Source organism: Cyprinus carpio, chromosome B2 (genome assembly GCF_018340385.1).
Source record: "Cyprinus carpio isolate SPL01 chromosome B2, ASM1834038v1, whole genome shotgun sequence".
Taxonomy (NCBI): domain Eukaryota; kingdom Metazoa; phylum Chordata; class Actinopteri; order Cypriniformes; family Cyprinidae; genus Cyprinus; species Cyprinus carpio.
Window position 1 is genome coordinate 732,347 of NC_056598.1, and position 16,922 is coordinate 749,268.

At 36.1% G+C, this 16,922-nt stretch overlaps 2 protein-coding genes across 2 annotated transcripts; one reads left to right on the forward strand and one right to left on the reverse strand.

Annotated features, from left to right (window-relative positions):
* Nucleotides 1–1,298: 1,298 nt before the first annotated feature.
* On the forward strand, nt 1,299–8,207 carry bcl6ab (BCL6A transcription repressor b). The gene is made up of 9 exons (XM_042717650.1): nt 1,299–1,456; nt 3,266–3,433; nt 3,523–3,744; nt 4,462–5,163; nt 5,252–5,343; nt 6,480–6,638; nt 6,730–6,860; nt 6,939–7,076; nt 7,533–8,207. The coding sequence occupies exons 2-9, from the start codon at nt 3,273–3,275 to the stop codon at nt 7,674–7,676; spliced, it is 1,749 nt and encodes a 582-aa protein (XP_042573584.1). The 5' UTR covers nt 1,299–1,456; nt 3,266–3,272; the 3' UTR covers nt 7,677–8,207.
* A 1,962-nt stretch (nt 8,208–10,169) lies between these two features.
* Nucleotides 10,170–16,681, reverse strand: cmpk (cytidylate kinase). Its single transcript, XM_042717651.1, has 6 exons — nt 16,412–16,681; nt 14,009–14,155; nt 13,507–13,659; nt 12,773–12,849; nt 12,441–12,537; nt 10,170–11,023 (listed from the first exon to the last, which is right to left on the reverse strand). The coding sequence occupies exons 1-6, from the start codon at nt 16,553–16,555 to the stop codon at nt 10,982–10,984; spliced, it is 660 nt and encodes a 219-aa protein (XP_042573585.1). The 5' UTR covers nt 16,556–16,681; the 3' UTR covers nt 10,170–10,981.
* Between the last annotated feature and the right edge of the window lie 241 nt (nt 16,682–16,922).

Sequence of the window (16,922 nt, forward strand, 5' to 3'; positions counted from 1 at the left end):
GTGTGTGTGTGTGTGTGTGTGTGTGTGTGTGTGTGTGTGTGTGTGTGTGTGTGTGCGTACACCTCTGACACAACCGAAATGTGCATGTTTCCAGTACCTCTTTGGGACTGATATATAAATAGTGTTGAGAGCTGTGTGCACTGTTATGGTCCTGAATAGCTGCTTTGTTGAGTGTTAAGTTACAGTACAATGCTGAAGCAGTCATGAGTTTAAGTGTGTGTGTGTGTGTGTGTGTGTGTGTGTGTGTGTGTGTGTGTGTGTGTGTGTGTGTGTGTGTGTGTGTGTGTGTGTGTGTGTGTAAGAGACCTTATTTGCCTCAGTTACCATCTTAATTCTATGCTGTAATCAATCTGCGACCTCCCAGAACTTGTGATATTACTTTGGAGAGCATGTAATTAGAAAAGGACAATGTTAAAAAGAGAAAATTCATCCACTATATATATATATATATATATATATATATATATATATATATATATATATAATATATATATATATATATATATATATATATATATATGACATTTAGATATAATACCTTAAAGTATCAAAATGCATTGTTTGCCATGATATTACAGTATTATTATAATGCTGCCACACTCATTAAAATATATGTGGATACATATATTATTGTAAGAAAAAAAAGATATTTTAACAGGTTTATGTTTCATTCTTATTTATTTATTTATTTAGCAGATGCAAATAATGCAAACAGTCAATGACAAGTGGTTCGAGATTTGATCTATTATAAACTGAGCAAAACCACAAACTCATTGATTTGAAAGAAGTGTCTCAACCTTTTATGAAACAGACAACTCCCAAAATGTTAAATAACAATGTAATAATAATATTATAATGTTGTGGCGTTATTGTTAACCTAGAACTGAAGAATATCAAACAGCTACTGTCATCATTATGATATGAAAAGTAAACTTATCGCGGACAGATAAAAATAGATTGGTTTTTCCGTGTGATTTCAAAGTGATTTATTCTTCACAAGAATTAAATGCAGCTTATGACGACAATAGCTGAGTTAATTCAACATGACATAATATACACATTATAATGGACGGGTCACGTCGGGAGGAACCATTTCTGCCGGATCTGTAGGGTGGGACGACGAGTGACGTAGATTAAGACCGCGTCTCTGGAGCGAACCACCACATACAGAGGCGTGGAGTCGAATTACTCCGACAATGATAATAAATAAGGTGCTAAACGCAATAACATCTAGCATGCACGTTAGTCGTGAAGCTTTCAGAAAGACTTGCATGATGTTTCTGATAAGCAGTAAGTCAGCCCCGCAGGAGCGTGATGACAGGGTGTCCGGATGTCCCCTCTGGAGTCTCAGTGGTACAGTCCACTGGTAAAATTCCGAGAATTGAGAAGTGCGTCTTCTCAGAAGAGTTCTTCCAAGAACTGTCTTCGGTGGACACTTCCAAGAAAAATACACCAGGTGATTTTATTCTATCTAGCAAAAAGTCTAGACTAAACACGAGACGCTCTAAAGAAGCGAGTTAATTCTATAGTCGTTTTTTTATTTTGTTTTACACCAGACTACTTTCTTGTGTTTAGAGCTGTCGTGTTAATTACGCAACTCGACTTTTGTCGGCCTAATTACGACTAATCTTATTCGGCTCATTTGTCAGTTTCACTCTCTGTAGAGTTGCGTTAGATTCAGTGAGATTAAGCTGATTTGGGAAGCTCCGAATTGTATAATAAAGACAGGTTTATGCAACTTTACATGGGAGGGAAACTAAGTTTATTCCCTGTAATAGACCGCCTGCGTGGTCTTAAACAGTATAGACGTGTATAGATCTTACATTTAAAATGTCAAAATTGCTGTTTTTATTATTTTTCATAGGTTTTCTCAATTTGTCATTCACTCATGCGCGTGTGATTATATGCTGGCGAACTCTCAAATGTATCTATTTCATGGAAAATGTAATAAATTATCAATGGTTATTAAATCCTGCATGCGAATATGTTTTATGTTTGATCGCGTGCGCATGCAAGCGTTTTAATGTCGTGAGATTATGTGTACTGTAGTCTCTGTTTCGCTGAAACATTAATGTATCAAATCGAAACGCTCGTTTCCAAACACCTGTAATAGAGTCAACTCATATGGATTTTATTCATAACCTTGTCATCATAATACTGAGTCAATATAAGGTTTGATATACCATATGAAGAAGTGTCACTCACGGGGAAGTGTCTTAAATCATAAAGCCTACTGCTTCCTATAGATAGTGACGTTTGTCTAAATGCAAGGTAGTGCATGTGGTTTTTTTTTCCCTCTTCAGAGCAAAGGTGATGCAGAATTTCTGAATTAATATCAAAAGCTTAAGTACGTCGATTTCGTGACTGAAGTGTCTCGAAGTAAGCTGCCTACTTAGGTGGCATTTTCGGGGTATCGTGTCTCTAATATAAAAGCATAAATAATGCTGTTTGAAGCTGTGTTGGTAGGCAGCTCTCTAGGTTTGTCTGCACACTTTGTCTCTCAAGTCAAATGCATATAGTAAATATTAAAATTATATGAATATAGCAGGATTTTAAATATTTAAAAGTATGTATAAATTTTACAGGATGTGTGCATATGTGTTAAACATCAATTAGAGATCTTATTATAAATGAAGAACTTTTCGAAATTAAATAAAATTAACAAACCCAAAGCAAATGTTGACTTTAGAGACATAATTATTAGTATTGTATTTCATACAAAATATTGTTAGGCCAAAATCTAAATTTAGATCGTAGATTCAGTTTGCAACATTGTAACTTTGTGGACATCTAGTGTTCATTTGACTAAACTTGCACACCTTCAGTTTTGAGATGAAGATTTTAAGTTAATGTGGCCTGTTAGATATAACTATACTATATATGTGACCCTGGACCACAAAACCAGTCATAAGGGTACACTTTTCAAAAGTGAGATTTATGCATCATCTGAAAGCTGACTAAATGCGCTTTCCATTGATGTATGGTTTGTTAGGAATAACAATATCTGGAATCTGAAGGTGCAAAAAATATATAAATATTGAGAAAATCGCCTTTAAAGTTGTCCAAGTGAAGTTCTTAGCAATGCATATTACTAAACAAAAATTAAGTTTTGATATATTTACAGTAGGAAATTTACAAAATATCTTCATGGAACATGATCTTTACTTAATTTTTAAAAGTTTAGTAATCAAGTGGGCATGTATGCATTCATTCATTCATTCATTCATTCAAAAGTTTTACTTGATTCCGAATGCTTTTTGTGCAGGGGAACAATGTCAGGTGCAGCAGACGGGTGCATTAAGTTCACTCGCCATGCTGGTGATGTGCTGTTCAACTTCAACCGCCTCCGCAGCAGAAACATCCTGACCGATGTCACCATTGTGGTCGGTGGGCAGCAGTTTCGGGCCCATAAGACAGTTTTGATGGCATGCAGGTAGTGCTATGATTTTTGCATTTTGCAAAATGTTAATTACATGACATGCACAGTAAGTGACGTCTTTATTGCATCTTGTTTTTTCCCAGTGGCCTCTTCTACTCCATGTTTGCAGATGCTTATAAAAGCACCTTGAGCATCATAAGTTTAGATCCAAAGGTTGACCCCGATGGCTTCGCCATATTATTGGAGTTCATGTATACGTCTTGCCTCACGCTTAAAGATAACTTCATTATAGCCACCCTCAACACAGCCACATACTTACAGATGGAGCATGTGATGGACACATGCCAGAGGTTCATAGATTCCAGGTGAGGGCTTAGAAAGGCACAAAAACATTCAAACACAGACATGTGACACTGATTTTATTTTTTTTTTTTTTTAATTATAACTTAATATTTGAATTATTAATTGACAAATACATTAAAAATGTAGTTAACTTCATATATATGATGAGCTTATTTTAAATTTTTTAAATATATTTATTTTGGGGGAGGGGCTGCATATAGAAAAAAATGAGGGTGATACAACTTTCCTGATATCATAATGAAGAAATTTTTTTTTAAAGGAATATATCAATTAAATAGAATGGCATCATCATTTATATATATATATATATATATTATATATATATATAATATATATATATATATATATATATATATATATATATAATAAAAAATTTATATAATTATATTATACTGTGTCTATACTTTTTTTAAGATTTATTATATTATAATATTTTATTTATTATAATATTTATTACTTTCTTTATACTTTTTGAACATTTTAACGTGTACTCTTGCATATATTAAAGGTGTAAAAAATATTGTTTTGCTTTTGTCATGATTACACCACATGACATTTGTTAAAGTTAAATCAAACGATGGTTAAAAATAGTATAAAGGTTTTTCAAAACAAAAAGAAACCAATAAGAATACAATGATTACAGAGCTGGCCCTTAGATTTCCTTTCTTTATCTTGGACACTGTTATTTATCACTAACTCATCTGCTGGTTTTCTTAAAGGGGCTTGTGTGTAAAGCAGAGCAGAGCAGAGATGCTGGTTAATCACGGCTGTTTATCTTCAGACGCTCCCTTCATCCTCAGCGATGCCCTGAACACCCAATCCAGCGTGAACTTCAGCACTTACGCTCCTCCCAGTCTGCACTATGCAGTCAGCACTTCCACCGAAAGCCCTTCTCGCTTCTACAGACATCTACCTCTCCCCATGGACACCTCCAACACCACAAACCTGCTCTGGCAGATCCCAAAGACGGGCGTAATAGCCCGCCAGCAGCACTCCCCGCCAGACAGCGGAGCCTCGGCTCGGACCGAGACTAACGGAGGAGCCACGGAGGCCAGAGAGGAGAGGAACCGTCCATCTGTGCTCTTCCGTTCAGCTCCAACCGAGGGAGACAGGAAGACTCCGCTTCTGAATTCAGAGGTGGAGAACATTGAGCCGTGTCACACCAGCGGCCCCAAGAGTCCTCTCAGATCAGACTGCCAACCCAACTCCCCCGCAGAGTCCAGCAGCTGCAGTCGAGGAGCGGCGTCTCCTCCCAGCTCCATCAGTGTCCAGAAGGTGCGCAACTGGAAGAAGTACAAGTTCATTGTGCTGAACTCCACAGACGGAGCGAATGACAGCAGCTCACAGACTCCATCCCACATGGCTACAGAATCCACCAACAAGAGCAGTGCAGCCCGAGGGCAGCTCATTATGGGTAGCAGGTCAGTGAAGCCAAACTTTAAGGCTGGCAGTGTGGCAGGTATTAGTATTTGATGCATTGTTCTTGAACATGGTGCCATGTGTTTTTAGCTCTGCAGATGAGTGCATCAAAAAAGAGGAACACAACTCTTCACTTCCCAACACTTTGACAGAGGAGAGCAGCACACGACCCACAAGATCAGGTGAACACACTTTCTTCACAATGCTCAAATGGATTTTGGGCCTAAACAGCATTCGTACATGGGCGAAATCTGATTCATTTTTTTTAGAGAATGTAATATTTTGGGGGCACGTGTCACTGAGTAACAGTTTTGTTTTGTTTTTTCATCATTTGAGAGACATGTAAGATTTGACTGTGGCCCCTATCTTTTTTCATTAGAAAAAAATAGTTTATTTTAGGAAAATGATATTTATTAATATATAGGTATGATATTATATATAATGTAATGTAATACCTAAATTATATTAAATATTAATAATTATTTAAAAATTTATATAACAAATAATAATAAAACAATAATTGTGTTCACTTAGAGGTTTCAATATTTTAGTATTTAGTATTGTAGTTAGTCAATAATAACAGCATATGTGTGTTAATAATAATAATATTTAGTTATTACATAATAATAATAATTAGTAGTAGTATCAACTATTTACAAAAATCTAGGCCCCGGTGGTTTTCTGAATTTTATAAAAAATAAAACTTGTGTATGTTCCCTTAAGTATTTTAATATTTTAGTAATTATTAATTAATATTATTATTGTTATTAAAAATATTTAGGCATTATATTTTATGTATGTGGGTTATATATAAGTGATGTATATGTAATAACCTATTTAAGTATTAAAATACTAGTAATATACATAATAAATCTTCTAATGGTTACAGTCATATTTAATAATATTACTTTGTATATATATGTTTGTGTGTGTGTGTGATATATTAAAGTGATGTAATACCAGATTAAATATTAAAATATTTTAATGGTTTAATAGTTAATATTAATAATTTTTAACAATATTTAGGTATTAAATTATACACTTTAAAGTGAGCATACCTGAGTTTTATTTTTATTAATTATTTTCCTGTTGGGGTTTTTTTCTCTTTGGGTCCCCCTGTTGGTCACAGGGCAGTATGTGAGGTGGATGTCCCACAATGTCTGCTACTCTTAACTGTTCTGGATAAAAGTCTTTTGGAATCTTATTGTTATTATATCATTATTATCATAAGCACTGTTCACAGTCTTAACTATCAGATCTGATTTCATAACTCCCAGTGTGTGAATGAATCCTAATAGCTCTTGTGTTGTGTTTACAGAGCGGGACAGAATCTACTGTAACGAGTGTGAGTCCAGGAGCGACTCTGACGCAGAGAGGCCACAGTGGCTGCAGGATGGAAAACCGTACAAATGTGACCGCTGCCAGGCCATGTTCTGCTATAACGCAAACCTAGTGAGCCACAAGTCCGTCCACACAGGTAATACTGCAGGGCTTTGGAGCTCTGTGATGGTGCTCACTCAAACCTGTGTGTTGCACTTTTACATATTTATACTGGTTTATTATATCAGGAGAGAAACCGTACCGCTGCAGCGTGTGTGGAGCGCAGTTCAACAGACCTGCCAATCTGAAGACACACTCACGGATCCACTCAGGAGAAAAACCATACAAATGTGAAACCTGCGGCTCGCGCTTCGTCCAGGTACAGTCAGACTCCCCCAGAGTGTTTCTGTACAGTGACAATGCAAATGCTCTTCATCTTCTGCTTTCGTGGTTTCAGGTGGCTCATCTGAGGGCTCACGTACTGATCCACACCGGAGAGAAACCGTACCCATGTGACATCTGCGGCACGCGCTTCCGCCACCTTCAGACGCTGAAGAGTCACTTACGAATACACACGGGAGAGAAACCTTATCATGTGAGCATCAGATATAAGTCAGAAGTAGCACGGGTTTATTTGTAGAAATAGCCAACAATACATTGTATGGGTCAAAATTATACATTTTTCTTTTATGCCAAAAATCATTAGGATATTAAGTAAAGATCATGTTCCATGAAGATATTTTGTAAATTTCCAACCGTGATAAAATTTTTGATTAGTAAGAACTTAATTTGTTCAACTTTAAAGGCGATTTTCTCAATATTTAGATTTTTTTGCACTCTCAGATTCCAGATTTTCAAATAGTTGTATCTCAGCCGAATAATGTCCGATCCTAACAAACCATACATAAATGGAAAGCTTATTTATTCATTTTAAAAAACTGACCCTTATGACTGGTTTTGTGATCCAGGGTCACATTTGTTCACATATCAGTATTGAATATTAAAACTGAGAAAGCATATGATGTGAACTGTTCTTGGTGTCTCATTTCAGTGTGAGAATTGTGACCTGCACTTCCGCCACAAGAGTCAGCTGCGTCTGCATCTGCGACAAAAGCACGGCGCCGTCACCAACACCAAGGTCCAGTACCGCAGAAGCAGAACAGACCTGCCCGTCGCCTCCCTCGTGACCTCTTGAAAACACATCGAGCTCTTCAGAGACGTTTTACAGTTCTTTAAGCCAGAAAATCCATCAGAAAATACAGATGCCCGTATGGATCTTTGTCTTGCCAATGTCCGTGTTTACTCGTATGGTGACGTTGCATATTATTCCTTAAATATGGATTAGCTCACCAGCCCTTTCTGGTTCAGCCTGCATGATTTCATCATGATGGTTTAAGATTTTACTGTAAATACTGACTTCCAAGCATCGTACGTCAAGCTCTTAGTCATAGTCTAAGATAGTCTGAGATCTCTAGTATTTATTTTTTATTAAGAATGCTATTTCACTCCCTTTTCAGTAAAACTATGCATTGTATATAATATATGACAGGGAATATTGGTACATAAATAATTATGCAGTTGCAGCGCTTATGTATTGTCAGTGTGGTACATTTAAAGAAGCTCTGCTTTGTCTGACAGTCATATTGGATTTACATGTATTTGTACAGCTGTTTTTGGTACTAGAAGGCCGAAGGCCCTTGCAATTAAATATTTCATACCAAACAAATGCAAAGTTCTGGTTTGATTATTATTATTGATATTTTTTCTTTTTTTGCATATTTTTAGAATCTTACATTTACATACACATTTTTGATATAAAGTTAAATGCTAATAATTATGTACAGTTAAATCAGTTGCGCTTACATTCAGTTATACAAAACATTGTTAGATTATTAAAATGGATTCTGCAAGTGTTGAGTAGCATTGATGAAATATGAAAATGCATCACAGAAATTTGAAATCAATTGTCAAGTTTCATACCAAGAATTTTAAGAGTTGGTTTGTGTAGCTACTATTCTACACCCTATTTATAAACATTGTCATGTTTAGTTTACATGAAATTAGAATTTCTGTGGTGCTTTTTTAGTGATATTTGTATTAGTTTTTATTAATATTTGGTTTCGGTTTTAATTTTATATTTGCTATATATAAAAAAACATATATATATATATGTATCCACATTGTTTAACATTGGATGGTGGAAGCGTCACGCTGATTCATTCACTGATATCTCCTCTCACTTATCATGCTCTTCTAGTTCTTCCACACAACACAAAACAATTTCTGTATGAATGTAGCTTTGTACAAAGGGTTATTGTTGTGCAGAAACATGAGAGGTCCTTTCACAAGCACGGATTCATTCAGAAAGGCTTATCTGCTTTGTTTAACAGCTTTATACCTACAGTGCATTTAAAGGGCGTCGTCTATTATTTTCCTCCAGTGCACGCAAACAACTGTCAAACAGTGTGAGCACATGCTTTTATAGTAGAGAAACTAGATATTTAAATCTTTTCTATTGGAACTGTGTGTGAAAACAGCAATCCCAAATTGGTCGTATCACGTTTGAAGTGTTTCAGACTGCCGCCTGTGTTGAGAAGCATCACAATTTAACGAGTTATAGAGTAAAAATTAGAAACATTTCAATCTTTAAAATTCTCAATTTGAAATCTAAATGTACCTTTATTTAAATTAAAATGATTACTAAGTGAATTTACGGTTGTTTTTCACTACGAGGTAATGCAAAATTTCAGTCCCTCACTTTCTGTTCTGTAATGTTGCCATTTTTACCAACTTAACTAGTTTTTGTATAGACAAAAGTTCCAAAGTAACTTACTGTCTATAATGGACCGTAACTTTTTCTGTTGTTTAAGGCTTTTATTGGCCGTTTTTGCACTGACTGTCAACCCTGTGATGTTTAACACACTAAAATTAGTTAAAAACAAACACACTGAAGCAGAAGGACACACACAACCATTCAAACGTGTGCTCAGTAAGATTACGTTTCTTACACTGCATTTATCTGAATGCAAAAACAGTAATACTGTGAAATATAAATACAATTTAAAATAACTGTTCTATTGCAACATACTTTAAAACATAATTTTTCAGCATCATTACTCCTGTTTTCAGTGTCACATGATCTTTCAGAACTCACTCTTATATGCTTTGATTCTCAAGAAACATTTTTGATTATTAATTTTGAAAACAGTTGTGCTGCTTCATATTTTTTGTGGAAAACATAAAACTTTTTTTTTTTTTTATAAAAATCTTTGAAAAAAATACTGACCTGTTGATCTTAGAAATACAAATTCAAAAGTCTAAATTGAATTTAGAAATTACTAACAGCTTATGAATCATCATCATTACATACTGGTAAAAAAAAAAAAAAAAATGTATAGCCTGAATGCACTGCAAGTCGTTTTTTATAAAAGTGTCTGCTAAATGCATAAATGTAAATGTAAATTGAAAAATCCTAGAAAAAAAAATGCAGCTGTTAAAAGAGACAATGCTAGATCGTTTTTTTTTTTTTTTTTACATTGTCAATTTATTTCCTTAGAAGAAAAAATTTGGTGATGCACATAGTGCCTGTCATATATATGTGAAACTAGCATTCAGCTTTTATTCTTTTCCTGTAGTGCAGAATTGTAAATTACTGAGATTCAAACTGAGCATTAGATTGGAGTCAGAAGACATTCAACATCAAAATGTTTATTTATTTTTTTTTCAGTGGGTTCTGTCATCCTTGATATTTCACATACAGTTTTGTGTTATCTATGGAACGGTCACATCAATATGACAGATTCAGTTTCTTCATGAACAACACTGAGATGCTGAGACAATCAAATAAAAGCATGAGCCCCCATTCCCCACATCTTAAAATCTACTGCCTGAGCAAAGATGGCATGTGTTTGTAATACAGCAGCCACAATATGATAAAAGAAAAACATACAGCTAAAACTCAGCTCTCCAGCAAACGGTCCTCAGAACCTGCTGTGGATTATTATACAAAACAATGAGAAACAGGTCACCAAATATAACACAAACAGGTCTGGAAATCTACTCAAACACTCTTACTTCCTGTTGGTCATTTAGAGCTTAGAGAATGAAACGGTTAAGTGCAGGAGCCAATAGGAACATATACACTTAATGGAAGATTATCCTGAAGTAAAGAGCAGAAGCGTGCATGTTCTCTTCCTACAGAAGTGCCCTGAACATTATTGCTCAAGCTTGCTTGATTCTCTAATGAAATATTGTTCTTCATCACTAATACTGAGCAAGTAAGGACCGCTTGCTCAGCAGAAGTGTTTTGCTTTCAGACTTACAAACATGGATATAAGCTCACACTCTCTTGCATCTAAAAAAAAAAAAAAAAAAAAAAAAAAAAAAACTATTTTACTGCTGTATGAGTAAAAATGTATATATCGGTACATGAAGGCATAGCACTGCCGACGATAAACAGACACCTTAATTTTCAAGAATTTGGATTTTTGCTGTGGACGTCTAGCCTTCTTTCTCCAGGATGTTCTTCACATCTGCAAACACCTGAAAGAAAAAAAAAAAAAGACAAGAGGAAGCAAAATGAAACTCAAAAAGCATGGACAGATGTTTATTATGTACCTTGACTGCACTATGGCACAGTAAAGCACTTTAATATTATTTCTATATTATTATAGTACTTAATAATACATTAATGTATTAATATGGTATAAAAACAAAACAAAAATAAATAAATAAATAATGCAAACTCAATTTCAATGTTTTTCATTTTAATTTTAGTTTAAGTTTCATAAATTTTCTTATGTGCTTATGTCGTTTTATATATATATATATATATATATATATTTTTTTTTTTTTTTTTTTTTTTTTTTTTTCTCGCTTGATATATTTTGACTTCAGTCTTAGGTTAATAATTTTAGTACTTCAATTTCAGTTAGTTGTCAAGGCAACACTTCACTCCTGGTTTGTTTGGAGCTCAAGTTTTCTATTTAATATGTCTATGCACAATAGAATAACAGCATTTTTTGTATAGCATCATTGTTATATGAGGGACTATATATTCTGGTGGAAGATTCATCTCAATGAGCACACTTAATGAAATAAATTTGGGATTTTAAAGAAAATTTGTTCTTTTGAAGGAATGGTTCACCCAGAAATGAAAATTTGCTGAAAATGTACTCACCCTTGGGCCATCCAAGATGTAGAGGAGTCTGTTTCTTCATAAGAACAGATTTGGAGAAATGTAGCAGTACATCACTTGCTCAGCAGTGAATGGGTGCCATCAGAATGAGAGTACAAACAGCTGATAAAAACATCACAATAATCCACACCACTCCAGTCCATCAGTTAAAGTCTTGTGAAGTGAGCTGTCTGTAAGTGAAAATGTGAGAGTCCTCCCCTTGTCCTTCACCCACATATTTGTTTAGAACTGTTTTTGTACTGTAAACATTGCTTGATCTGTGAATATTTCTCTACTGATTCAGACGAGATGACTTAATGGATAGAGATTTGAGCAATGGTTTGAAGTTAAAAATGTCTTGATGGTAGTTTTTTTTTTTTTTTTTTCAAACGCTTCACAAGACATTAATTGATGGACTAGAGAAGTGTGTATTATTGTGGTGTTTTTATCAGCTGTTTGTACTCTCATTCTGACAGCACCCATTCACTGCAGTGGATCCATTGGTGAACATGTGATGTAATGATAAATTTGTCCAAATTTTCCAAGTTGAAGAAATTGTTGAAGAATTGAAGAAACATATTTCCTCTATGTTTTGGAAGGCCTGAGGGTGAGTACATTTTCATTTTTGGGGGAACTATTCCTTTTATTTTTATTAATATGCATCAATGTCTTTCAATAAATAAAGCATAACAAAATAACTTTTATGCAGAACTGCACCAAAAACCTCAGGCTAAAAATACAACAACAGATCAATTTAATGAAATGAGCTAAAACCAGTCGTACCTCATCCACTGATCGGGAGGCATCAATCGTGCGCACCTTCCCCTGCTTCTCGTACTGCTCTATAATGGGCCGTGTGGACTGGAGGTACGTCTGGATCCTGAAAATGAAACAAGAATGTTTCGGAAAACTTCAGGTGAATCAAAAGTGTAACCAAAGTCACTGTAAAAGAAGAGAAAGTAGTCCATACATTTCCATATAATGCCAAACTATTCAGTGACTGCAACCAAACACACTGCGAGTTTCTGAGGTCTGCTAAAATTATTACTGTAGATATACTACATGCTTTGCATACAGCTCAATCTATCTGATACGGTTATAATGGGAAGAACTACCTTTTCTCTAGACTCTCTCTGTTGTCATCGGTGCGTCCGCTGCTCTTCCCACGCTCTAAACATCTGTCGATGCAAACCTGAAATACACAACAGCTGAAAATCACCTTCAGTCTAGACAGTATAAACCGTGAATGTGATCTTTCGGGTGTTTATGAATGATCAGCTTTAATACAAGTTATAACATGAAATAAACATGACTGAATGTCTCATGTAATCACTCGATCAGTGTTTCAACCGCAGAAAGACAAGCTTGTAAACAAAATAAACATTAGCCTATATAGTTATTATATTTTAAACAAGTCACAGATTTAGAAGTTAATGTAACAACTGCAATTTACATGTTTGCATACAATTTTTTATTTAAGTTTATGTTTATGTTTATATATATATTGGGTTTGGATTTTGTTGGTATTTTTAACCTTTAATATTACAGTAATGTGCAAGTAATAGGGCTCCAAGTAGATTTTTTTTTTTTTTACAAAATTTTAGTCAGAGTAGTCAGAGTAACAATTTGTTCAGTAAACAATTTTGTTTATTTTTTCCACCCTGCTGTTCTGAAAACATACCGAACAATGACATCAAAACTGAGGTTTGTACCGAACCATCATGACTGTGTCGTTACATTATTCCATTATTCATTCAAAAAGATACATCAGTAATCAGCTGGCACTTAAATCAGCTGTAATGATTAAAAAAAAAAGGTAAAAATAAATCAAACCTAAGCTGCTCCTCACCTCATTACCACAGTCAAAGAAAAGCACAAACTTGACATCCGCCTTCCCGTCCATGACAGTGTTCCATCCCTGCAGGTTGTCTTGGTTTCGTGGGAAACCATCGATAAGAAAGCGGAAATTCTTTTCATCGGCTTTCATGGTCTCTTCCATTGCCTGACAAATACAGATGTTTCTTCAGTAAAGATAAATGACTAATCTGCTCAGAAAAGGCCATCAAAATTATAACTGCACTGTAAAGAGGCTTGTTGGTTTAATAATGGAATTGCAGTTATGATTTACGCCTATTATGAGACTATGAGCCTGGTTATTTATGTCTATTATGCGCCGCTCTTTGAACTCTCCTCCTGATAGTGAAACTGCTCGCATTTGTTATCAAGTTCACTTTCAGTGATAATTATCTGAAAAGGTCCACCGTTAGTGTTCCAGTTTCCTTCTACAATCACCAGTGAGTCATGACCTGGAATGCTTTGACTTGTTAAGCAGGACGGACGAGTGTATCCACCTTTTTCAGCAAGCTGATGGTGATTTCAACAGGAACTATTCTGCCCTCTTTGATGTATGTGTCGATGAGCTGCCCAAACTCGGAGCCGCTGCGGCTGCGCTCCTCTCTCAGCAGGTCTCCGGCAGACAGGTGAGTGTAGCTGTAGTTCTGAGCGCAGGAGAAAAACACATTACAAACTTCAGTGCATCACAGTCAACCAAACCTGTAAGATCAGAAGCGTCTTACAAAGGAACATGACAGCTGTCATTTATATGAATGGAATAAAAAAAGATTGGGTGGGTATGGGTTTGGTAACTGAACAGGCAGCTCTGTAGCAAAAGCTGTCCAGACACTTCTTTTGACAGATCAAATGGATTTTAAGATCATGAGACACATTTTCAATCAAGTGTGCCCAAGCGTTTGGCTGCTGGAGTTTGTGTGGCCTTCATAAGCGTCCATAAACTCATTTCACAACCTTGTTCAGATGCCATACGGCAAATAGAGAAGGTTTTTTTTCTAGCACCCAAAGTGTTACATAAAATCAGACATGGGATCTTTTTAAATGCAACCTAAACAACATAGCTATAAGAAAGCAGTAGTTGACATTGAAGTGCTGTGGCGTGACGTTATTCTCCTAAATCATTTATCTAAAACTATTTTAAACAATTATTCCAATTGGTAGGGCTGTGCAAAAAAATCGAATGCGATTTTAATGCGCATTTCATCAGTAAAGACGCTCCTGTAATTAGTAGTATATCTCCAGCACGTGCGTTAAGATCAGGGTTGCCAGGTTTTCACAACAAATCCTGCCCAGTTGCTTCTCAAAACTAGTCCAAAACTAGCCCAAACGCGTTTCCAGGAGGTTCCCCGATAAAAATTGCATCCCGGGGTTAAAATATACGTTTTTTGGCAGGGTTCCCCTTGGTAATATTCACATTTTAGGGGCTAAATATCACGTTATTGGTATTGGGGTCACGTCAACCCGCGGACATGAAAAACAACCGCAGACTTGGCAACACTGGTTGGCATTTACTACACAGAGCCGTAATTCACTGACAATCTACACAAAATCGATTTCAAAATCGCAGGCGATTCTTTGTCGATTTTAAAATCAATTTTGTGTAGATTGTCAGTGAATCACAAAAAAAAAAAAAAAAACATATATTTTAACCCCGGGATGCAATTTTTATCGAGGAACCTCCTGGAAACGCGATTGGGCTAGTTTTGGACTAGTTTTGAGAAGCAACTGGGCAGGATTTGTTGTGAAAACCTGGCAACCCTGATCTTAACGCATGTGCTAGAGATATACTAATTACAGGAGCGTCTTTACTGATGAGATGCGCATGAAAATCACATTCGATTTTTTGCACAGCTCTACCAATTATCCAAAAGAAAATGAACCAGAAGAGTCAAAAAAGGTGATTTAAAAAAATCCAGTTACTGTAAATATAATATACACTTTCCAGTTTAAAGTTTGGGCGAAAAAAGAACACACTTTCCTTAACCCCTTCCTGTATATCTAATCTGAACAACATCTGAAACTTTGTATTACGAGCACTTCCTGAGTTTATTTACCCCTTTATGATAAATCGTTTTGTACTCCTCTATTGCAAGTTACTTGGGATAAAAGCATTGTCTGTTAAATCAATAATTAAGCTTTTTAAAGCTTTTTTCTCTTATGCTCACCAACAATAAAATAAGTTGATCAATAATACAGTAAAACAGCAATACTGTACAGATATATAAATTTAAATAAAATTTAATAAATGTAAATTTAGATATATCCCTTTCAAATTTTTCAAGTGTCATATTTCAACACTGTGAAATGCTGCACAGACAGCATTCATGTGTCTTTACATGATCCTTCAGAAAGTATTCAAGATTATATACAATATTACTGTTTTTTTACCAAACTGATAAGCGTAAGCCTTTTTTTTCCCACAAACTAAAATCTAAAATACAAAAGAAATAAAAATAATAATAAACATTCACAGTCATTTCAGTTGTGTGTTTCACACATATGCCCTTTTAGCCAATGCTGGTGCCAAATCACTGTTTGAACACAGCTCCTGCTCATAACCAGGATATATATGAATATGAATGTGGAAACCCTCCAGGGAATTATTACAACCCGTTGCACATTTCAGTTATGAGGAAATTATCTTTCCATCAAATGTATAACAGCACCAGGTCAGATCAAACATAGCATCGCTGTTAAAGGGACCAGATGGCGCTGGGAAATGTCTTTTTCCTTGTGAGATGTCTTAGAGGACAGACGGAAGCGAACGATCCTCGCGAGCTGCTGCAGGTCTGAATCCCACAGCACTCTCGAAGCCCCACAGAGCCTCGTTGTCTTGCACACAGCGCTTCTATGGTTATCTCTATGAATGTGATAAAAGACCTAATGCTCTGCATCTCTCTTACCTCCACGATTCTCGCGCATTGTGTCCCCTTCCCCGCGCCAGGCCCGCCCAAAACAAACACGACCTGCGGCTTCATCATCATCACACTCAGCCTGTGCACCGCGCGCGGGAGCTTCTTCAGCCTGTGCAGCACAGACACAATCATAAACCGTGCGGAAGAGATAGAGCCGCACTAATGAATGACCATCGACCCCTGCGAGTCAGGAACAGAGCTGCTTGAATGACCGGGTGATGCGTGTCCAGGAAGTGTGCAGGGCACATTCCACTTCCGCCGTACGTGTCCGACCAATCAGAGAGCTGAGGAGTCACTGGCGTCACGTAAACCACGCCCACAGCTCGGAACGCTCTCTAGAACGCGCACCCCTTCTGCGCCTGGGATTCGCGCGCGCGCATCAGCACCCGTGTTGCCATGTCCGCTTATCATAAGCGACGTATTTTTTAAAGACGCTTATAAATAAAATGCGAGCATTCCCAAATTTAGGCCTAATGTTCAGAGTATGTTACCGTATTTT